The sequence below is a fragment of the Chrysochloris asiatica genome, unplaced genomic scaffold (genome assembly GCF_000296735.1).
Source record: "Chrysochloris asiatica unplaced genomic scaffold, ChrAsi1.0 scaffold00054, whole genome shotgun sequence".
In the NCBI taxonomy this organism is placed as follows: Eukaryota; Metazoa; Chordata; class Mammalia; order Afrosoricida; family Chrysochloridae; genus Chrysochloris; species Chrysochloris asiatica.
Genome location: NW_006408572.1, coordinates 11,979,606 through 12,003,526, shown reverse-complemented (window position 1 = coordinate 12,003,526; position 23,921 = coordinate 11,979,606). Strand labels below are relative to the sequence as shown.

Here is a 23,921-nt window from a genome sequence, read left to right as displayed (position 1 = left end):
CCTAAAGTGCCTGCACCAGGACTCCAGGAAGCTCATTAGAAACACAAATTCCCCAGTCCCAATCCAGATGATGGGAATCAGAAATCCCTGGTATGGGCCCAGCAATCAGTGTTTTCGTTTTGTTTTTAAGTTTGTTGTTGTTATGTGCCGTAGAGTTGGTTCTGACTCATAGCAACCTTGTACAGGGTTTCCGCGGCTATAAATCTTTATGGGAGCAGAAAGCCTCATCTTTCTCTCACGTTACAGCTGGTAGTTTCGAACTGCTGACCATGAGATTAGCAGCCTGTTTTGTAACCACTACGCTACCAGAGCATTGCTGTATTTCTTCGGGGAGCGGGGAGGTTGGTGGTAAAATATATTGAAGAAAGCATTCGCCATTCTAGCCATTTTTACATGTCCATTTTAGGGACGTGAATTATGTTCACCGCGTTATACAAATTTTTCATCACTGTTAAGAGAAGTTCCTCCTGGACCTCCCCTCCCCGCCCCTGAGAATCACTAATTCACGGCTCTCTATGCATTTGCCTATTGTAGATACTTCCAATCAGTGACATAACCAGCCATCTGTTTTCACAAGCCCTCCAGGGGATCCTAATGTGCTCTGAAGTTTAAGAAGCTCAACTTCCAGCTTCCCTTGGAAAGCTCTCCCTGTTCCTCACATTTCTTTGAATGGATGAAGAGTTCATTCCTCTCTGCTCAGGCGATTTTCCAACAAATCTAGCTTCATTCAAATACAAAGTGATACCTATTCCTTCCTCATTTTATGTGATCTTCTGTATCCTGACTGCTTCCCCCCCTCCATATATCTAGATCCGGTTTTACAGTGTTGACTCATGAGAAGGACTTGGTTTCTGTACCTAAAGGAGATACAGGGATGGGAAGTTTGTGTCTCGGGGGTTGAGAGGCCTTCCTTGGGATCCCAGCACGTCGGACGGTGGCTTTGTGACTCCAGCTAAGAGCGATGACTGCTTATTTTTACTTTCCAAAATAAATTCCGCTCTTTCTGACAATTCCCCCACTCTTGTGAAAAGCAACACCTTCAGTAACTTCAAGCATTATTTATATTCATAAAGTCACACCTTTTACTGGAAAGTCTGCTATATATGGATTCGCAGAGCAAAGCAATGGAAGTTCATCAATGTTGAGTTTCTCAGGGGGATAAAAAGGTGATGGATGAGTAGAAAATACGACGCCTGGGAAGAGATGCTTCTAAGCAGCCAAGCTGTGTGGTTTTTCCCTGGAGGGGTGCTGGAAGACCTACTTGCGTCATATCGCTGCTGCTGTTGAGTTGGCCACCAACTTATGGCAACCCCATGCCATGCACAGTGGAATGAAGCACTGCCATCCCCGTCATGGGTTATGGATTGAATCGTTGTGATCCATAGGGCTTTCACTGGCTGGTTTTTGAAAGTAGATCACCAGGCCTTTCTTCCTAGCCATCTGAGTCTGGAAGCTCCATTGTTACTTGTTCAGCATTCATAGCAACAAGCAAACCTCCACTGAGAGATAAGACGGGGACCTGTATGTGAGGTGCATTGGCCAGGGTCTCATGTATGGAAGGTGAACATCCTGCCACTGAAACAGCCGTATCTCATTGTGTCTTACTGTTGTTGTTGTTGTTATGTGCCATGGAGTCGGTTCCGACTCATAGCGAACCTGTATAGGGTTTCTGAGGCTGTAAAGGCTTCCTCTTTCTCCTGCGAAACAGCAGGTAGTTTCGAATCACTGACCTTAAGGTTCGCAGCCCGATTCCTAACCACTACGCTACAAGAAGTCATAATTCCACATGGTCACAGGAAAATATTACAGATGGTGGTCTAATGATAGGTAGACATTTGGTAGATGTCTTTGGGTAGGGCTGTCATATTATACTAACAGAAGCCATCTCAAAATACCTAAAGAAAAAAAGCATTTATGAGAAGGGAATGAGGTATTCCACGGATCTTAAACTGGAAGATGAGGGAGTGAGCTCATTTGCTGTGTTTCTAGGACTTCATGTCTTGGGTGCACTCATTTGCGTGGATTGCACCTTTCTTTCTGCAGATCTGCCCTTTTCTTCTTCAGTAGGCATGGGGCAGTGTAGAGCTGCTAATGGTGGAAGATGACCACCTCATGTCCTGCTCTATGTGATTCTCAGCTGGTCCATATAGTGGTGACCAGGTAGCCACCTCGGTGATATGTGAATCTGCACAGGAGGTCTGGGCTCTGGACACTTCTTAGAGAAGGACCTTTACCATATTTAGCAAACAGTTTACATATTTTAATGATGTTTGAGACTTCTGATTTTTTTTTTTTTTAAGCCCTGTTTTTGCAGACAAATGCCAATCCTTTCATTTTATGATTTCCATGTTTGAAGTCACACACATTTTGAAAGGCCTTTACCATCAAAACCTCAAACCCCCTGCCATAGCGACCCTTTAGGAGAGAGTGGAATTGCCCCATAAGGTTTCCAAGGCTGTAAATCTTTCGGGAAGCAGACCGCCTCTTCTGCCTCCCACACAGCGGCTGGTAGGTAGAAACTTTTGGGTAGCAGCCAAGTGTTTTCACTGCGGAATCACTTGAGCCTCCTTTGCCTCTCATGTTCCGATGGACTGTGGGTTTTTTTCCCTTAAGACTTTTAATCCAGGTGGAATTTAATTAAAACTAAATTAACTTGGCTTTGAAAATCTTAGCCCAGATGAAATTAAAAGAAACTGAAAACATTTTTAATGTGAAAGAGCATTCATTGACTAATTTCAGTCTCACCTTTCTGGATTTCCTTCCTGTATACTGTTGTTTCCATTATGAAAGATCCTACATATCTGACAGGTGAAAAAACAGGGACTTGTCATTGTTTCAGTCTGTATTTCTACTGTTTTGAGTCAAAATGAGCATCTTTTCTTGTTCAGTGATTACTTAGAATTGTTTCTCTGTAAAACAACTGTATATGTCCTCTTCCCTTTTAATTTGGACCATTTACTAATTTATCGATCATCCTATGCCAGGGGTGGGGAACCGTTTTTGTGCCAAAATTGGTTAACATCATTCACAGGACATATAAAATAATCAACTTAAGAATTACCGGCTATATTCCATCAAGGAGTTCGGTGTGGCGCTGTAGGTCAGTTTGAACTGCAAGGCCCGAGGTTCAAAGTTAGCAGTTGCTCCTTGGAAACCTTATACTGGGTCGCTGTGAGTTGTAACTGACATGACAGCACTTAACACCAACATATTTGGTCATTTCATTAACTCACCAGTAGTGTGATGACTGGAACTGTGTGTGGTTGACTTGGCAGGGCCAGACCAAATGATTTTGCAGGCCTAATAGCGTAGTGGTTACGAATTGGGCTGCTAACATCAAGGTCAGCAGTTCAAAACTACCAGTGGTTCTGTGGGAGAAAGATGAGGCGTTTTGCTCCCATAAAGATTTACAGTCTTGGAAACCCTGTGCAGGGTCACTATGAGTCGGAACCGACTCCACAGTACTTAACAGCAACAACATACAGCCCATGGGGTCCTGGTGTGGTGCTGTGAGTTAATGCATTAGACTGCAAGGTTGGTTAGAACTGCATGGTCGGCAGTTCAAGCTCACAAGCTACTCCTCAGAAACCATATATAGGGCCTCTATGGGTCAGTACCAACTCGACAGCACTTAACGACAACAGCATATGACCCATGGAGTCCTGGTATAGCGCTACAGGTTAATGTGCCGCACCGCAAGGTTGGTTTAAACTGCAAGGTTGGTGGTTCAAGTTCACTAGCTGCTCCTGCTGTTGTTGTTGTTAAGTACCGTCGAGTCGATTCTGACCCATAGCCACCCTGTATAGGGTTTCCAAGGAGCAGCTGGTGAGCTTGAACTGCCGACCTTGCAATTCAAACAAGTTTGCAGTCTGACGCGTTAGCCCACAGTGTCACACCAGGACTCCTAGGAATATGAGTTAGAACTGACTCTGTGGCACTTAACTGACAATACAGCCCATGGACCAGCCATTCCCCACTCCTGTCTTATGTGATGAAGGGGCCCTGGCGGCACTGTGGGTTAAGTTTGGACTACTAATTAAAAGGCTCGCTGTTCAAACCCTCTAGCTGTTCTGTGAGAGAAAGACAACGCTGTCTGCTTCCCTAAAGATTCAGTCTCGGAAACCCTATGGGGCAGTTCTGCTGTGTCCTGTACAGTCCCTGTGAGTCAGAATTGACTCGATGGCAGTAGAGGTGGGAGTTCTGGTTTACTGCTGCTGTTATAAGTGCTGTTGAGTCAAATCCATGTCATAGCAACCCTGTGTAGAGTTTCTAAGGCTGTAAATCTTTAGAGGCGCACAGAAAGCCTCATCTTTCTCCTCAAGAATGGTTGGTGGGCTCAAACCATGGACCTTGTGATTCGCAGTCCAGTGCTTATCCTGGCTTACTATGTGATGTGAACCGGCTTTGTGTTGCTCCATCTGACACCCTTTAGGCAAACTCCTTCTTTGGTGAAGGAAATGGGGGTGAGGATCGAAGCTATGGTTGTAGGTACCACCAAACACTAGGGAAGAAGATATCAGAAGTGGGGAAGGAGAGGGGGAGCACAAGAAACAAACACAGGAGAAGAAAGAAATGAAGAGGAGGAGGGGCTGCCGGAATCTCAGATTCCACTGCACTGATTGGTTGTTAGTTTTCTTCCCGTGGGCTAAGATTCTTGTGGCCTTATGAATATCAGAATAAAGGTTGCCCGGTCCTGCACCATCTCCACTGGTGTGGCTACTGGGTCAGCCTAGCCACTGGGTGTGTCCTTCATTTTCACTGACCCTGTGCTTTACAAACTCTGACGCCCTTTCCTGGTGATGTCTTCCTTCTGATGAATGTCCAAAGTTGACTACGTTGAAGATTCACAATCCTGCTTGTAAGGGAAATGTCAGTTGTATTTCTTCTAAGACTCATGGGTTTCATTCGTTTGGCAATATATTCAGTATTCTTTGCCAGCCACGGGTCCCTGGTAGCATAGTGGACTGCACATTGGTTACTAACTGCAAGGTCAGCAGTTCGAGTTCACCAGGTACCCAGTGAGAGAAGAATGAGGTTTTCGGCTCCCTTAAAGATACAGCCTCAGAAACCCTATACAGGGTTACTCTGAGTTGGAACTGCATCAAAGCCACACCACCAACAACCAACAGCACAATGCATCGATTCTTCTGTTTGCCTTTTTCATTTTCCAACTTTTGCATGCATATGAAGTGATCGAAAATGGATATTCCACGTGGTAGCCATGGAAATTGAAGTCAAGAAGGAACTGCTTTAAGTATATTCTTACTGTAATTATTTTCTCTTTATTTTTAAAGAGGGGGCATCTGTGCTTTAAAATCCAAATTGACACAGCTTTCAAGCTTTTAAAGATGCTCTCCCTTTAAGAGCTGTATCCTACCTGGGTCAGCCACCATAACTCACAGATGGGGAAGTTAGGATTTCTGGCTTGTAACTTGGATGGCTAGAGCCGCCACCTCCCCTGGGCCAGTTCATCCACGGTCAGTTCATTTGTGTATGTTTGGCTTCCCTGGTTTCAGCAGAAGACGGCCAAATCAAGTTATGGTTGCCATTAGGAAAAAATGTGTTTCGGGTAAATCGGGTTGGGTGGAAGGCGGGAGGCTCACTGGGTGGAAGTCTCACTTCATCCAGTCTGACCTTACAGAGCTTCCCAGGCAGGACATTCCGGGTCTGGGTGGCAATGATTCTGTTCGTAGGCATCTGGGTGGTCACCTGGGATGATCTAGGACCACAGGGAGGGGGTCCTCAGAGACATGCACAAGGGTATCAGTGCAGGGTCTCTTGGGTTCCCAGTTGCGTCGTCTTGCTTTGCTGGTCCCAGGAGCTTGTGCCTGGTGTACTTTAACAAGATTAGAGAGCTTGCTATTGGGAAAGACTTGGAAATGGCTTCCTCCCTGTGGGTGGTCATCTGGGGTGAGTGGTCCCTCTGTTGGTGAGGTCACCTGGCCAGAGCCCAGCAACTCTTGCCAGATGTCCGCCTGCACAGGGAGGGCCTCACTCCTGCCCCCGGCTCACAGTTGTATTTTTAGGTTGGTTGGACCTGGCCAAGGCGAGGAGATGGGCTGGGCTGGAGCCTTTAGGCTGCGGTATTGTCCCTGATGGAGCCCAGTTGGTGGTTGGAATAAAGAGCTGCTGCTTATGGGAAACAGGACTGCAATATCCTGAAGTTTAGGGTGGGAGGGCTGGGGATGGGCTGTGAGTAACCCAGGCCAGCGACTGCCAGGAAAGGGACCTTCCACTGGGACCAAGCATAGAGAGCAGAGCTCTGAAGGCAGGCCAGCATGTACCTCCTCCGGCAGATCCGGAACTGCTTACTGCCACCGTGGCCCTCGACTCTGTCGTTGGAATTCTCGGGACTCACAGAGACAGCTACATTCCTGTCTGCTCTTGGGTACATTCCTTCGTTGCTTTCTTGAGACTGCTCTGTAGCTTGTAATTCCCGTAGGCTGGGAGAAGAGAAAAGCTGGGGAAGGGCGGGGTGGGGAGGGGAATTCCGTAGCTCCTCTGCTGAGTAACCAGCTTTGTAAGCCCTGCCTTTGTATCTCCAAGTGCTTGGCAGCATCTTGGTGGAATTCATGTTGTTAGGTGCCATTGGGTTGATTCTGAGTCACAGTGGTCCTATGGATGCAGAGTAGAAGGGTAACACAAAGAACAGATCGCCAGACGTGTCTCCTAAGGTGCCTCTGGGTAGGTTTGAACTGCCAGTCTTTTGGCTAACAGAATGCTTAACTGTTTGCGCCACCCAGGGGCTCCCGGTAGGATTCTAAAGCCCAAACCAAACCCAGTGCCATCGAGTCAATTCTGACTCGTGGCAGACCTGTAGGACAGAGGAGATTAGACCTGTTCTCCTTAGGGTTTCTGAGGCTATAAATCTTTACAGGAGCAGACAGCCTCATCTTTCTTCCAGGGAGTTTGCTGGTGGGTTTGAACCACCAACTGTGCAGTTGGCAGCCCAACACCAGGTATTTTTGGTAGGATTATGGTTGTGGAGGTGGTTGTGTGCCACTGAGTCGGTTCCGACTCATAGCATCAATCGTTGTGGGAACAGAAAACCTCCTCTTACTCCTGAGGTGTGGCTGGGAGATTTGAACTGCTGACCTTGCAGTTAACAGTCCAACTTTGTAACCTACTACACTACCAGGGCTTCCTGGTGAGGTGATGGATGGAATTTATTTTCTTCTGACAAACGGTTTTCTAGACTACTGAATTGTTTATCATGAGAAAGTATTACTTCTTCCCTAATATAAAAAATTTAGAAGAACTCCCTGCTCGTGGAGGTTTAAGTGGGTAAAGTGGTGTTTGGGGAACAGTAATAAAGCTGCAGTATACCTTTGTTTCTTGCTGGATTGTATCGCTGAGCATTTGGGGAGGGAGAGAGATGCAGCAGAGATCTTTGGTTTTGATTCAACAAGAGGTAGACCTATAGGACTAGAAAGGACTTGGAAACCACCCTCGTTATACAGACCACAGGCTCCTTCCTTTGTAACTCTTTCTACAGGTAATGGGAGAGTTTGGGGGGAGATATGCCCAGTAGGCAGCTGGAATATCGGACTGCGGTTTATAACCCTCAGAAAAGAAGTAAAAGTAGCGGATTTGACAGCCTAGTTTTGCGGGTGTTTCCTCTGTAGCCTTAGGGTGAAGGAAACAGCATGGCGCTGGGAGTAGGAGGAGGGGTGTTTCTAAGGATCCTAGCCGGAAGTCCATCTCCTTCTGGCCTCCCATTTCATGAGAAGGGCCACCAGCAGGAGAGGCTCGGCCTCCCTCCCCTCCCCATGGGATCGGGCAGGGAGATGGATGTGGGAGGGAGGAGGGTGACACATCAAATCTCATTTTCTCCAGTTGTGACCATCTAGTTCTGCTCTTGGGTTCCGTTCCGCCCAATGAAATTCTCAAAGCCATTTTCTATTGTTTGTTTCTTTCTTTCTTTCTTGGACTAGAGACCACCTGGGAGCGTCCCGGCAGCTGTCCTGGGATTCCAGCAAGCCCTGGCCCTCAGAGGAGTTCCCTGCTTCCAACAGGTACTGTCTACTCAGCACTGTGGGCACCTGAGAGGGGCCACACACCCACCATCACCCTCAAATCTCACACCAACAGGGAACGTAGAGAACAGTCCACAAGACCTCTGTCTTCAATTCCTAGGGCTCCCTGTTATAACAGTAGACATTGACTCCCAATTCTGGAGTCTACGAGTCTGAATTCAGGTGTCGGAAGAACCATGCTCTTTTGGAAGACTCCAGGGAGACCCTTTTCTTGTGTCCCCCAGCTCCTGATTGTTGTTGTTGAGTACCATTGAGTCCATTCTGACTCATAGTGACCCTGTATAGGAGTGGCTAGTGGGTTTGAACTGCCAGCCTGTGGTTAGCATTCCAGTGCCTCGGGTATCTCCAGACTTGAAGCTCCAGTGTCACGTGACAGTCTCTCCTCTTTGTCTTTGTGACGCTTCCCTTATAAGGACTGTGTTCTATTGAATTGGGGCCCACCCTATGCCAGTATGACCTCACCTTCAAAGATCCTGTTTCCAAACAAAGTCATAGCCACAGGTACAAAGAGGGACTTCAGTGTGACTTTTGGGGGTGCACAATTTAACCAGTTTAACTGATACCAGTTGCGATTTCATGGGTTCCTAAGACCACCCTAAGTTCACTAATTCGCTGGAAGAACTCATGGAACTCATTGAAAGAGGTTCTATTTTTACGAGCCAAAGCAAGACCCACTGCCATCAAGTCTGTTTCGACTCCTAGCAACTCGACGTAGGGTATCCAACCAATGCTGTAAATCCTTCACGGGAGCAGAACGCCTCACAGCACCACCACGGCTCCTTAGATACAAGGGGGCTTCAGAAAGTTTGTGGAAAGATAATGGAATTTTTCCATGAACTCTTTGACACCCCCTTGTATTTTGTCACTTCTGCATTTTTTTTTTTTACATTTACTATTCAGTGATGTTGATCATGTTGTGCATCACTATTATCCATTTCTAGAATTTTCCATCGCTTTTTAACAGTAGGTCATTGTCCCTAAAGAATTGAGTTTCTTTTTCCTCCTCTGGCCTCTGCACCTCTGCCTGTTGTGTATGTTGAATATAAATGGAATTATAACCATCATATTTATCCTTGTGTGTTCAAGGACCATTCCTGTATTGAGGTTTCCTTTCTCAGTGTGACTGGGTGATGATACCCCATTGTATATATGCATCGCAGTGTGTGTGTGTGTGTGTGTGTGTGTGTGTGTGTCCATTCATCTGTGGGTGGACATTCAGAATGTTTCTGCCTTTTGGCTATTGTGAACATTGGTGTGTTACACGTCTCTGTTTGAGTCTCTGCCCTAAGTGCTTGTGGGTACGTACTCCAGGAGAGAATTGTTGGCTCATATTCAACCATGTTCATTAACTTCAGACATCACACATGGGGTCATTCCTGAAGAAGAACACGGAAAAAAAGATCAGGGAGAATGTCAGCAGGAACCACACATTAACCTAGTCAGACCAGCCTCCCCTTCATGGAAACAGCAATTAAAAAAACAAAAAAACAAGTCCTGGGCCTCACTCTATTTCAGTGTTGTAGCTTTGTGTGAGCTTCTGGAAGGGCTTGAATGGCCAGCCACCTGTGGATAGGACTCATTGGTTCTTCTTTATGCCGTTTTACTGCATAGGTTATATCTGCTAGAGAGAAAGATCTGGAATCACACCCAGCTCTTCCTCCAAATTAGATTTTACTCTTTAAATGCAATTTAGAGAGGGTCAGCACTGAGCCTGGGACTTTTTCTACATTGCTCCATTTTAATATCAACAAATACAAGAGCTGTGTTTATTCGGCTGTTTTACTGGAAGTATTTAATGCCTAGCTTTTTGGCTGAGGACCGCATAGGTAAGAAGCAAAGTTTAAACCTAAAACAGAACCTAAGGCACTGTTTAGTAATTGTTGCAAATATTAAAAATCCCCTCTGGGCTACTTTAATATGCCATGTGGAAACAATACTTTATATCGAGAGAAACATTAACAGGCAGGAGAGAAAATATGAATGAAAAATGAGGTTGTGCGAGTTTCATGTCTGCCGTGTCACTGGGTAGAATGAATGAGAGTGTCAGGCAGTGTTGGCCAATAGAACTTTCTGGATAACTGGAAATGTTCTCTCTCTGTGCCTTCCAATATTATAGCCACTAACATGTGACTGTTGAGTACTAGAAATGTACAACTAAGGCAGTGAAATTTAAATTTATTTAAATAACCTTCATACTTTGGAATAATCTTAGATTTGCAGGAAAGTTGCAAAGATAGTACAGAGTTACTGTATACATTTCATCTAAAAACAAACACTAATTTGCTATCAAGTCCATCTGACTCGTAGCAACCCCAGGTGTGTCAGATGAGAGTTTTCAGTGCATAATTTTTCAAAAGTAGAACCCCAGGTTTTTCTTCCCAGGGAACTCTAAGTGAACTGGAGCCTCCATCCATTTACATGAACCAGAAACACCACCTTTCACCCAGTGCCCCCAAATGTTAATATCTATGTAACTATAATACATTCAGCAAAGCTGAGAAATTAACATTGTACGTTACTGTTAACCTCAAACTTGATTCAGATCTTACCAGTTTTTCTACCAAGGCCCTTTTTCTGTTCTAAGGTCCAGTCTTGGATACCACTGCATTGCTGTTCTTGCTGTTAAGTGCCATCGAATTGGTTCTGACCATAGCAACCCTGTATATGGTTTCCGAGGAGCGGCTGATGAATTTGAACCTCCAGCCTTTGCGGTTCAAACCAACCTTGCAGTTCAGTGCATTCTCACACAGTGCCACACCAGGACTCCAGCACTATGCTGCCTTAAGATTTAATTAATTTCTATTTAAGCAGCCACAAGTGGCTAGTGGCTTGCCCTATCAGTCGCTGTATAGGAAATCCTTTCTGACACACTGGATTTGGGATGTGCATTCAGCATTGTGTTTGTGTGTGTTGTATTTTTTATTGAAGTTGGCCTGGTGACATCAGGAAACCCGGGTTCAAATTCTAACTTTGTCCACTTTTGGCTAGTGGCCATTGAGAGCTAGTTAAAGAACCTCTTGTCACCAGCAGCCCCAGGAAAGACCTTGAGGAAGACCAGGGAGCCCAGATCAAGGGGGGAATGAGTTCTGTTGCAGATGCTGCAGACTGGGAGGACTTGCCTTTCAACCTGAGGGAGCGGGCCAGGATTTGTATTGGCAGACAGCTATGATTCCCCTGAGCTGAGGTCCCCTGGGAAAGGAGACTTTAGAATCCAGGGCCTTATCCTCACCATCTCCAAATCAGAAAGCCCTGAGAGACTGCCTCCTAAGAGAGCTCCTCCACCAAGCAGAAGTAGCAAGTTGCCAGGCCTCAGCAACTTCTGCAACCCGAAACCTGACTTCATGGAGCCCTGCTGGTACAGTGAGTTAAGCACCAGGCTGCTAACCGCAAAATTGGTGGTTTAAACCCACCAGGTACCCCACAGAAGAAAGATGAGGCTTTTATGATTCCATAAATGTTTACAACCTCGGAAACTCTAGGGTTAGAATCAGGGCAAGAGACATGTTAACATTTGGTCTAGGATTTAGGGTTATAGTTAGGGTTAGATTTCAGGATAGGGCTTGATTAAAGATTTGCTTTAAGTTTTAGGGTTAGGGTAAGGGCTTCGATTCGGGTTATGACTAATATTAAGGGCTAGGGTTAAATTCAGGGCTAGTATTGAGGCTAAGGCTACTGTTAGATTAAGGCCTAGGGTTAGACCTAGGGATGGAGCTAGGGCAAGTTTATGGTTAGGTTTTGGACTAGGGTTAAAGCGTTTGATTTACAGTAGTAATTAAGGCTTGGGCTAAATATATGTTTGTTGTTGTTAAGTGCCATCGAGTCGGTTCTAACTCAGTGACCCTGTATAGAGTTTCCAGGGAGCAGCTGGTGAGTTTGAGCTACCGACCTTGTGGTCCAGACCGACCTTGTGGTCCAATTCTTTATCTCACAGTGCCACACCAGGACTCCAAGTTTATGTTTAGGGTTAATTTATAAGTCCTCACCCTGAAAACTGAGCATTAAACACATCTAGTAAAACAATTGAATAAACCCAGCTCATGTGTTTGTACTCTGGTGATATCATGTACTCTGGTGATATTAAGAGAAGCAGTATAGGAAAAGCCCATGGCCTAGTGCTGACTCTCCCTACATTGCATTCAAAGATTAGAATCTGCCCTGTAAGATCGCTGTGAGTTGGAATCTTGATGGTAGTGGGTTCAACTCAACCTCCCCATTAGGACTTCCGGGAAACTGTGACATGCCCCCTGTTGGTTTAGAAACTGTGTTGCCAGCTGAGTTTCCAGTTGACCTTCTAAACTACTGCCCCTGGAGAATAGCCTACAGGTTTCCAACCATTCGCAACCACATGGAAAAATGTATTGTGAATTCCAATGGACAGATTTAACAAAAGCCATATTTGGGAATACGGTTTATATCTTCGCCAACCAGGAGAGTTGTCAGCCAGGCCAACATTTCCGGAAGAGAAAAGAAATGAGTGGTTATTCATGTGAAAATGTACCACTAAAGTGACTCCTGAGAAGAAGACAGGGGAGGAGGTGTGGTAGGAGGTGAGAGAGGCAGGGGTGGTCACGTCCGCTGTGCTCTCAGAACTATTGAGTACAAATGTGGCTACACTGTTTACCTTGGTTTGCTGGACTTCAAAACCAGCATCAAAACTGGTCTGTCAGAATCAGGTTCATTGTTCCTGTAAGTTTAGAAAGACTTCCCATGTTGCCTTGGTTGAGGGCCACAGCATACATCAGCATATTTTGAAAGGCCTTCTGTTTACAAAAGCCCTACTGGAAATAGGTCAATTAAAGCCTAAATTGGAGGGCACATCCCACAAACTCTTTGGGCCATAAGACCCCCACTTCTGAATATGGAATAAACATCCTACAGAATCACTTAATGTTCTTCACAAACCACTTGGGCACATATGATGTTCCACCAGGTTTAATGTTTGTTGAACTCATGGACAGATGGAAGGAAGGATAGAAGGACTTCAAGAATGAGGGCCTAAGGCTTGCAGAATGCGCCCTTTGGTTTTTGTTATATATTCCTGAGTGTTTTTGTGTACAGCCCCCTCCCCTCCCCCAAAAAAAAACAGGGAAAAGAAGCAAATATTGTTGAATGATGATGCATAGAGGAGATTGTCATCATTGCAATGAAACGATGGTGTGAAACTGATGTTGTCTCATGTAAACTATCACTCAATTCACAATAAAAACTTTAAAAAAGAATGCGGGCCTAGGGACGCCCAGACTTCTTACCCTTGAGGAAAACATTGTTCCAGAGATAAGGAAGACTAGACCCTAAAGGGGGCATCAAGAAGGAGCTCTGGTAGCATAGTGGGTTATGAGTTCGGCTGCTAACCACAAGGACAGCAGTTCAAATCTACCAGCTGCTTCGCAGGTGTAAGATGAGACTTTGTGCTCCTGTAAAGATTTACAGTCTCAGAAACCCCCTACGGGGTCGTGATGAGTCAGAACTGACTCTATGGCGCATAACTACCACTACCAAAGAGGGTCAGGAGTCCTGGCCTGGTGCTGTCAGATAAGCACTGAACTGCTAAATGCAAGGTCATCAATTCAAACCCACCAGCTGCTCCTTGAAAACCCTGTACAGGGTCACTGTGAGTTGGAACTCAATCAGCACTTACTATAACACCACCACCAACAACAAAGAAGGTCAAAATGTACTTGGTGGCATAAACTATTAAGCCCTTGGCTACTAATCAAATGGTTGGAGGTTTGAATCTACTCAGAGACATCTTGGAAGAATGACTTGGAGATCTGCTTGAGAAGATCACAGCCGTTGACAGCCCTGTGGAACACAGTTCTACTCTGATCCACGCGGGGTCACATGAGTTAGAATCCAGGCTTCAAGCAATGATGGCACCAACCCATACTTCTCACAGGACGCAGACACCACACTCACAGTTGTGGGGTTTATTAGGAATGGTAACAGGTTATAAGTCAGGCCCAGAAAATGCAGTCTCTCCTCAGCTGTGCCCACAGGCAGGCCTTTTTCTCTGCAGGACTAGTGTTATAAAGCTCTTTTAGGGCTGCTGATAACTGCCCACAGGATACACCACTCCACCCTAAGCCTCAGCCTGAAGGCACTCGGCTCTAGCTCCCCCACTTAAGTGCTTGGAGGCACCCCAGTCTACAAGCAAGCTTCCTGCCCAAAGTCACTCAGCTGTACTTGCTGTGAGCTGGAAGCCCACCGTGCTCTGTGCTCTGTGCTCGGGCTCCTTGTTCTGATGTTCCTTCTGTCTCCTGGGTCCAGGAGGTTCCGTGTACAGAGGTCTCAGGGTCCAAAGGCCTAGCTTTTCCCTTCCTAGCTCTTCTTCCTCCCTTTCCCCCTGCTTCTGAGTGGGCTCATTGTATGCACATTAGAGTTCCGAGTTTATACAATCACAGTTAACACTCATGACTAAACCAGATACATCTTCTCCCACCTTCTCTTACCCACACCCATTAGGTCAAAAATGTGGTTTGTTGGGAGTTTACCAAGATTGTGTTGAGCACAAGGTCAGCAGTTCAAACTCACCAGCTGCTCCTTGGAAACCCTATACAGGGTCGCTGTGAGTCGGAACTGACTCGACGGCACTTCACAACAACAATGGCTAGAAGAGACATTAATGATCTGAACCACATGTGGAAACTGGGTGTTTTTGGGTTTTTTTTAAAGGGTGTTAAAAAAGAGGATCTCCTTTTATGCCCACTCAGCCACACCTCTTCTTTCATTCCAAATATCTGGCCCCTCCTCTTACTGTGTGTCTCCCAAATTCTCTCTTTTGTTTCTCTCTCTTTTAACGGTCCATTGGTGGAATGAAATGTTTAAGTATGTGTTCATATCTATGTTTGAAGTGACTAGAGTTTCTTGTTCCATTTTCTTATCTTAAGAACAGCAAAGTCTGCCCTTTTGAGTTTTTCTGACACCCTCACAGTGAATGATGGCCCTGTGGTTATGAGTCACCCAAGGCCACATTGTAGTTCATAGCCCAGTGTGTAACCCACAGCACCACTCCTTTGAGTGATCCTTGTTGATGTTGTGAAGTGCTGTCGAATCGGTTCCGACTCATGGCAACCCTGTGTAGGGTTTCCGAGAAGCCGTTGGTGGGTTTGAACTGATGACCTTGTGGTTTACAGTCCAGCGCTTAGCCTATAATACCACACCAAGAGTTTTGAATCTTTTATTTTCTATTTTTATCCCAGGAGTCTGGAGGTCTCAGACACGCCCACTTGGGGCCTCATTTGGGGGTTTTGGGGGTTGGTTTGGTTTAGATTTTTGTTTGGCTTAAGACAATAAAATGTTACCCTCATAGTTTCAGAGACCAAATGTCCAGAATCAGTCTCACTGAGCCCAAACCAAGATATCAGCAGGCTAAGGCACATGCACCCTGAGATTCCAGAGAATCCTTCTTACCTCTCCAGCTTCTGGTTGGCCGTTCTGTGATGCAGTGAGGCCCTGGCAAACTGGTTGTCCAGAGGACTAGGGTGCCAGTTACTAGTGCAAACAGGAGGCAGTGAGGGGATCTTAGGGGCCATGAATATGTTAGAATGAGATACAGCAGGGTGGAGTTGCATGGCAGAGGAAGCTGCCATGTGGGGAGAAACGATGGCGTTGGAAATGATTTTTTTATTTTTTTTTTCCTTTCTCGGTAATTGTTTTGACATGAGCAGTAATTAGCTAACAGAGGACAGACCAGAACTGAAGTGAGAACAAGGGATTCGATTAGGAGCAAAATGCCCCCTGCATTCTCTAGTTCCTGGCTGCTGTGAGTGTGGCAGGCTGTGAGCCCCGGGGGATGCTGGGAAAGGAGGAGGAAAAGCACACTGAATAGGGATCCGAAGGGCCATGAAAAGCAGTTGACCTGATGGGTTGTTTCCAACTCTTGGTGACCTCATGTGAGTCAGAGTAGAATTCTACCCCACAGGCTTCTCAGTGGCTGATTTTTGAGACATAGATCACCAGGTCTTTCTTCAGAGGCACTTCTGGGTAAACTTGAAACCACAACTTTAGGTTAGCAAGCTGAGTGCTAAAATTAACCATTTGCAGTATCCACGGACTCCAAGGATCTAAGAAATGACCTTGGTTGATAGGAACCCGGCATCATCAAAGACAGTAATTGTTAAGGTCTGCTCAGGGAAGAACTTAGGTGCTTCGTTTTCATAAACGGAATAAATGGTGCTTACGTTTTGTGTTGTCTTTGTTAGATTTTAGCATCAGGGTCATTAGACATTATAAAATAAACTGGAAAACTTGCCACATGTTTTCTATGCTTTCATTTGTGTCTAGTTTATCTGTTCTCAGATAGTTTGAACAAATTTGCCATAAAACCATCGAGGTTAGTAAACAGTACCTGGCTACTGACTACCAGCTGCTCTGAAAGGGATCACTTTAGGAGATCCTGGATACAGAGGGAGGCAAAGGTGGAACAGAACTAAAACTCATAAAAAAGCCAGGCTTATTGGTCAGTTAGGAACTGGTGGAACCCCTGAGACTGTGACCCTTAGTCACCCTTCAGGTCTGTAGAGAACCCACCACTGTGGCTCAATTTTCAGCCCAACAATAGACAGGTCTGTAAGAAGAGCAGTAACGTTAGGGAGGTGTGCACGTTGCCGCCTTAGAATAAACCAATCATTGGACATTACAAAGGCAACCATAGACTAAAGGACAAAATTCAGAAGGGTTCGGAAAAAAACTGCTAACCCAAAGGTTGAAGGTTCGAGTCTACCCAGAGACTGTCTCAGAAGGAAGGCCTGGTGATCGGTTTCCTCAGAAATCAGCCTTTGAAAACCCTCTGGAGCTTAGTTCTACTCTGACACACTCAGAGTCACCATGGGTCACGGTTAATTTAAGAGCAACTGGTTTTATTGTTTCCCCTGTATGTATAGTCCCTGAAACCATTTTGATCATTTGATTAGCATGGAAATTTTTGTGTTCAGTAGCATGGCGTTGTAAATCATGTGCTCTTGCATTTATTAAATTTCTTAGTCTTCTATCTGCTGTTCTTACATTTCCTTTCTGATTCCTAATTCTGAGCATTTGTGTTGTCTCTTGCTTTCTCAAATTAGACTGGCTGATCTGTCTTTGTTGTTGTTTTGATTCCTGCCCCAGTTACACCCCCTCCCCCATCCATATGCACACGCACACACGTGTGTGTATATACACGCACCAGAATCACCTCTAGGTTGCTAATGTTATTCTGTTCCCTAATCCATTAATTTCTGCTCCCATAGTTAACACTCCTCTCTCCTGTTTTCCTTGTGGTTGTTAGGTGCCGTCGAGTCGGTTCCGACTCATAGCGACCCTGCGTACAGCAGAACAAAAGACCACTCAGTCCCGAACCACCCTCACAGTTGTGCTTGAGTCCATGGCCGGGGCCTATTTTCCTTAAGTTTTGACTTTTACTGACTTTTCAGCTTTTTTTTTTCTTCTCTAAATTCTAAAGTCAAATGTTTAGTGCATTTATTTTTTTTCTTTTGAATCTGGTAATGAAACCATTAAAGCTCTGGATTTCCCTCCCAAGAATAATAATTCAGACCATTTTGAATGTATTTCGATCTGTTCTTCCTAGTTATCTTCTAAATATTGTACATAATCATGTTTTTTAATTCTTCTTTGACCTGAGATGATGTAAGAATTTCTAGCTATTTGACATTTGGGGGCATAGGGTTGTTCTTTCATTATTAAAATCTACTTTTATTGCTTTCAGCTCAAAGTATAGGGCCTATATTATTTATGCTTCTTGCAATTTATTCTAAGTTTATTTGTAGCTTAAATAAATATAACCAGCTTTTTTTTTTTTCTCTCTCCTTATGTTCGGTGCCTTCTTAGCAAAAGACGTTATCTTTGTTTGTTGGGTATAATATTTAATACATCTGGTCAGTCAACTTTTTAAATTAGGTTATTCAGATCCTCTGTATTTTTTTTGTCTGTTTAATCAATCACTGTACTAAGATTTACTACTGACTGTTGCCTTCAGATTTTCCAGCATTTATGCGTTATCCAATTTCAGTACTGTGCATCTTGATAAAATTTCTCAAGTACCATGCCTTCATAGTGGGCTGTATTTATCATCAATCTAATCATGCCTTTCCTGGCATCAATTATACCAACATGAATAGATTCTCCCAGCCCCCTTCTGTGTGCTTTCTGATGTTGAAGTCCTGGCTTTCCCAGGAAGACTTACCAGCCTGAGGGGTGTGGGTGTGGGCCAGGCCTGTGGCTCTGTTGTCTTATTGCTGTTGTTAAGTACCATCAAGTCAGTTCTAACTCATGCTAAGTGCCCTCTACTGGTGGTAGTGGTGGTGGTGTATATGCCATGGAGTTGGTTCTGACTCATAGCGACCCTGTATAGGGTTTCTGAGGCTGTAAATCTTTATAGGGGCAGAAAGCCTTATCTTTCTCTTGTGGAACAGCTGGTAGGTGGTATAGGACTGCTGTCCTTGAAGTTAGCAGCTTGATGCACAACCACTATGCTACCAGAGCTCCTGCTCATAGGGAGCCTGTACAGAGTTTCCAAGGAGCGGCTGGTGAGTTTGAACCACTGACCTTGTGGTTCATTGCTTTATCCCACAGTGTCACACCAGGACTCCTAGCCACCCTGTCAGGGTTTCCAAGGAGCAGTTGTTCACCTTTCAAACAAACCTTGCAGTCCAATGGTTCTCCTATAGCTCCACACCAAGCTTCCTCCCTGGGTCACTAGCCAGCTCCAGCCCCTAGATCTGTTGTTCTGGTATGGGAGTGCACCCATTCTCACCCTCCTTTTCCAACTTGTTTCTCCCCATTTACATAAACTTGCTGGCCCCTGAAATTCCTATCCAATCTTTCCAGCTCTTGTCAATTTGAGGATGGTGGATTAGGGAGTGGCACCGAGCAGGCCTCTGCCAGCAATAGCACAAAACACTGGACAAAGCAGGTACAGGGGATGGTCCTAGAACTCTGAAATACACATAAAGGAATATTTATAAGTATTGAAGGCTTACTGTTAATAGAATTCATAGCAGATGCAAGAAAAATGGCGATTGTTGACTGGCGATTGCAGGCAGATGCCAGGCAAAGCCTTCTTGAGAAGGGCATCGCCATCCTAAAAAGGGCGCCGCCATTTTGAGAAGGGCGCTGCCATCTTGAGAAGGGCGCTGCCATCTTGAGAAGGGCGTCACCATCCTGAAAAGGGCACCGCCATCTTGAGAAAGGTGTCGCCATCTTGAGAAAGGTATCGCCATCTTGAGTGGGTTACAGCAAATTCAGCAGCAGAACCCTAACCATCAGGGTTAAAGGTGTGAGCAATCTTGCATCCACTCAGCTCATTTCCCTCTCACTGCCAGCGCACCTCCACTCTGGTGACTAGAGGAAGTGCCTGAGCAAGTGGACAACCCCCACCCCCAGAGGGTTCTACTAAGCATATGCTTGGATCTGCTCAGCTGTGAACTGTTTAACACTAGGAGAAACAACCTGGACTGTTTTGCTGCAGTTTTTGTTTTGTTTTTTTACCTAAAGGAGCTCGGGTAACGTAGTGGTTACGAATTGGGCTGCGAACCGCAAGGTCAACAGTTTGAAACTACCAGCTGCTCCCACGGGAGAAAGAAGAGGCTTTCTGCTCCTGTAAAGATTTACAGCCTCAGAAACCTTGTTCAGGGTCGCTATGGGTCGTAACCGACTCCATGGCACATAACAACAACAACCTTGGGGGTACTCTTTCTCTCCCTACATTATCCAAGATGAGACAGCAATTGCGGCCATATAGACAAGTTACAATCACACCCTATAAAATCCTACCATCCAGGTAATAGCCAATACCAGCTGCTCTGCACTACATAGAGAGCCAACACTTGATAAAATTACTTTCAGTTGAGTATTGTCAATTTGAGTTCATGTAGCAGGGATGGGGAACCTTTCTTCTGCCAAGGGCCATTTGAATATTTACAGTATCACTTAATATAAATTTATGTTCCTATGAAAAAAAACTAGATTTATTGAATTTCGAGTCCCACCTGGGGTTGCCTTGGCAGAGTCAGACGAAAGGATTTCTTAGGCCTTATATGACCCGTGGGATGGACGTTCCCCACCCCTGCTGTATAGATTGAGCTTAAAAGAACATGGTGCTTAAAATAGGCAGTCTGTGCTCATTAAGCTAACGTATTGTTTGGTTTTAGATTTCAGGGGATAGTTATGATTTGTTTAAGGTTTAAAGTTGACCTTGAGGCAGTCCATTCAGGGTTTCATTCAGTATCCATAGCAGCAGAAAGTCTGAAGTCTGTGAGAATCGGAAACTCTATTCTGCATTTTCTCCCCCTTTTTGTCAGGATTCTTACATAGAACAGAACAGATCGTGAGGATGATGAGGGACTCTTCTGGAACTCAGATTGCATGGCTCCCAGGAAAAATGTATGATGTCAAGGGAGCTTGTAGGCAGGCATGGTGGGAATGGTTATGCTACACAAATGCAACTGGGAATCTGGGCTCTGTTTCCTCCCTTGGAAAGCTTGTTTATTAACATTGGAGTATGGGCGAGTGCCCTCTGTCACGGGTGGTGGTTAGTAGTTGCCATCGAGTTGGCTTTGATTCATGGCAACCCTGTGTGTACTACAGGATGAAACAATGTCCAGTTCACAGTGTGGCCACAGTGCATTTTGAATGTTTTCCAACCAGGGCCTGGGGAGCTCATCTTTCAGGACTATAGTGGACAACATTCTGTTGTGAAGTATAGGGCTTGCATGGGCTAATTTTTGGAAGTAGGTTGCCGGGTCATTTTTCCTGGTCTCTCTTAGATTGGAAGAAACCTGTCCACCATGGGTGCCATGACCCTATTGGTATTTGAAGTACCGGTGGCAAATCTTCCAGCGTCATAGCAACACACAAGCTACCTCGTACAGCAATGTGATAGACAAGTGGTCGAGTTAGCCCTTGTTGTTGTTAGGTGCCTTAGAGTCAGTTCTGACTCATAGCGACCCTGAATAGAGCTTCTGAACCGCCAACCTTATGGTTAGCAGTCCAGTGCTTATCCTTCAGTGCCACACTCCAGAGTTACCTCTGTTATTGTTGTTAAGTGCTGTCGAGTCAGTTCTGACTCTTACCAGCCCTGTATAGGGCTTCTGAGAAATGGCTGTTGAGTTTGAACTGTCGACCTTACGGTCTAGTGCTTATCTACAGCACCACACCAGGACTCTTCATTACCTCTCTTGTTGTTAAGTGCTGTCGAGTTGGTTCCAACCCATAGCGACCCTATAGAGGGGTTCTGAGGAGTGTCTGGTGAGCTTGAACTGCCAAGCTTGTGCTTCAAGCCGACATTAGAGGCATGAAATCACAGGGGTAGAATTTTAGAGTTTGAATTCTTTTTCTTGAAACTAGGCAAAGTATAACTGCAGCAATCTGCACATGATTACCTGGCTATTGGTCGGATGGATGTTGTTGTTAAGTGCCATCAAGGCGGTTCCAACTCAGGGCTTCTGAGGAGCAGTGGGTGGGTTTGAAATGCTGACCTTGTGGTCCAAGGTCCAGTGCTGATCCTACAGGGTCACATTTTACATTAACCAGTTCGGTTCTCTTCCCATTATGCCCACATGACACCGCCATGAGGGTGTAGATAGATGTTCCACAGAGAGGGAGAGCTGAGGAGGACTGTGGGAAGGTGGTGGCGGGAGAGACATAGGGGTCTGGGTCTTTGCCCGAGGCTGCCGCTAATGCTGTATTTGGGGCATGGCCGCTGAACTACACTGACCTCACCTCAAGAGGAAACCCAGCTCCCCAGGAATGTAGCAATTGGTGCTGGGGGTCAGAAAGACAGATTCAACTCATTCCTAGCTCTGCAAATACTAAGATCCAGAGAGATGGCTTTGGCTGTGCAAGACCTCTCAGAACAGGGGAGATGGGAGAAGGGGCTGTCATTGCAGTCATGGTCAGAGGGGCTTGTTGGTGGCAAGTATCTGAGGAGTGTTTCTGTGCCCACAGTGAATGGATACCACGCATCAGGGACCCCAGCACACCCTCCAGAGACTGCTCACATGAGTGTCCGAAAATCCACTGGTGATTCCCAGGTAAGGGGTTCTGTTGAGGGATGCAGGGTGGCCATTTTTGCTCAGGGGAGTCTCTTTAAAGGCAAGACACTTACAAGAGTCCAGATGACCACAGTCCGGTTCTGTCCCAGTGGAAGGTGGTTGGTGGTGCTGAGTTCTTCCAGTGAACCCTGCTGGGCAGAGGGTTGTGTGGTCTGTTGGTTTTCTAGAAACTGAGGGTGGCTTGGAACTGGTGGGAGATGGTGGTGGGATTATAAATGTTAAGGCAGGGGTTTCATCCTGCATCTGGACCCCTGATAAATCCTGCGTCTGGACTCCTGGACCCCAGGAGTCTGGATGCCCCCTCCACATTAAGAGTATGGGTGGGGCCAGACCATTTTCCTTTGTTCAACACCCTCTCCTGGACCCAGGCTTTCACCTAGAGTGGAATTTGTTGTTGTTGTTATATGCCGTGGAATCGGTTCCAACTCATAGCGACCCTGCACAGGCTTTCTGAGGCTGTAAATCTTTACGGGAGCAGAAAGCCTCATCTTTCTCCCGCAGAACAGCTGACAGTTTTGAACTTCTGACCTTGTGGCTCGCAGCCCGACTCGTAACCACTACGCTACCAGAGCTTTCCCCTAGAGTCGAATTTAGTAAAAGGTATTGTTGCTGTTGTTGTTAAAGTGCTTTCGAGTTGAGTCACTCTGACTCCTAGTGACCTGAGGGTTTCCGAGGAGAGTGGCTGGTGAATTTGAACCGCCGACCTTGCAGTTCAGACTGACTTTGCAGTCCAGTGCGTTGTCCCACAGTGCCACACCAGGACTCCAGTGACAGGTGTAGGAATATGTTTTAAGATTTCCGGATTGCTTTTGCATTTATTGTTTCTGTTGCTACTTGTGCAGTTGCATGAGGTTGGAGTTAGCATCCTTTCCAGGTTATGGGTGTGAGGTAAACTGTGCAGGGTCACACGATTACTCAGTGGACAGATTGGAGCTTGATGCTAACTAAGCTCCATGGTTTTTCCAGTTGCATTAAAGCTGCATCTAAGAAATTGAGGACTTGTGTTCTTTAATGTAACCAGAAATCATCAGGAAGATATTCTTGACAAAGTTTCCAAACTCCTCCGACCCTTTCTAGGAGTTACAGTGCTAGGCCTCAGAGATGCTGATGGCAACAATGTTGATGATGCTGGTGTTAACAGTAGCTCCTTAATATAGTGGCTTCTATGTGCAGTGAGCTAAATATACGCCGGCAAGAGTGTTACTTCTGCTGCTGCTGTTGTTGTTATTAAGTGCTATCAAGTCGATTCCGACTCATAGCAACCCTGTATAGGGTTTCTGAGGAACTGCTGGTGAGTTTGAACCACCGACCTTGTGGGTCCAGTGCTTATCTTACAGTGCCACACCAGAACCCCTAATGTTGTTTTTAGGTAACTCTAACACTGAGTCGTTCTCTTAGGAGGCTGAGATCAGTTCTGACACTGGAACGGAATTTGGACAGCATTGTAGACCAGGGCTTCGGACTTCCCCTGGTAGAAATGCAGGTCTGGATTCAGGAGGTCTGAGTTTCTGGAAGTCTCTGCTTCAGCAAGTCCCCAGAGGATGCGGATACTGTGGTCTGAGACCCGGCTGTGAACAGTGGGGCTCTAGGGGGCTTTCTACTCCCGTAAAGATTTACACCCTCAGAAACCCTGTACAGGATCGCTATGGGTCACAACTGACTCGATGGCACTTAACAACAACAACAACAACAACAACAAGGGGCGATCAGTAGGTCCCCAGCCTGGGTGTGTGCTCTTTGCGCCCACTCTCAAGTACCCACACTGAGTGTACCCTGGCATTGTGTCCTGCCAAACCCCAAATGACCTTCTCAACACAGTCTTCTTGAAGTGAAACTT

The 23,921-nt window shown here is 45.7% G+C and overlaps 1 protein-coding gene across 1 annotated transcript in view; it reads left to right on the top strand.

Annotated features, from left to right (window-relative positions):
• GAS7 (growth arrest-specific 7) overlaps window positions 1-23,921 on the top strand; it is a 322,750-nt gene that overhangs the window by 246,435 nt on the left and 52,394 nt on the right. The window contains exons 3-4 of the mRNA XM_006863425.1: window positions 7,935-8,015; window positions 21,978-22,063. Of these exons, the coding sequence (XP_006863487.1) occupies window positions 7,935-8,015; window positions 21,978-22,063 (167 nt within the window). The remainder of the gene's footprint in view (window positions 1-7,934; window positions 8,016-21,977; window positions 22,064-23,921) is intronic.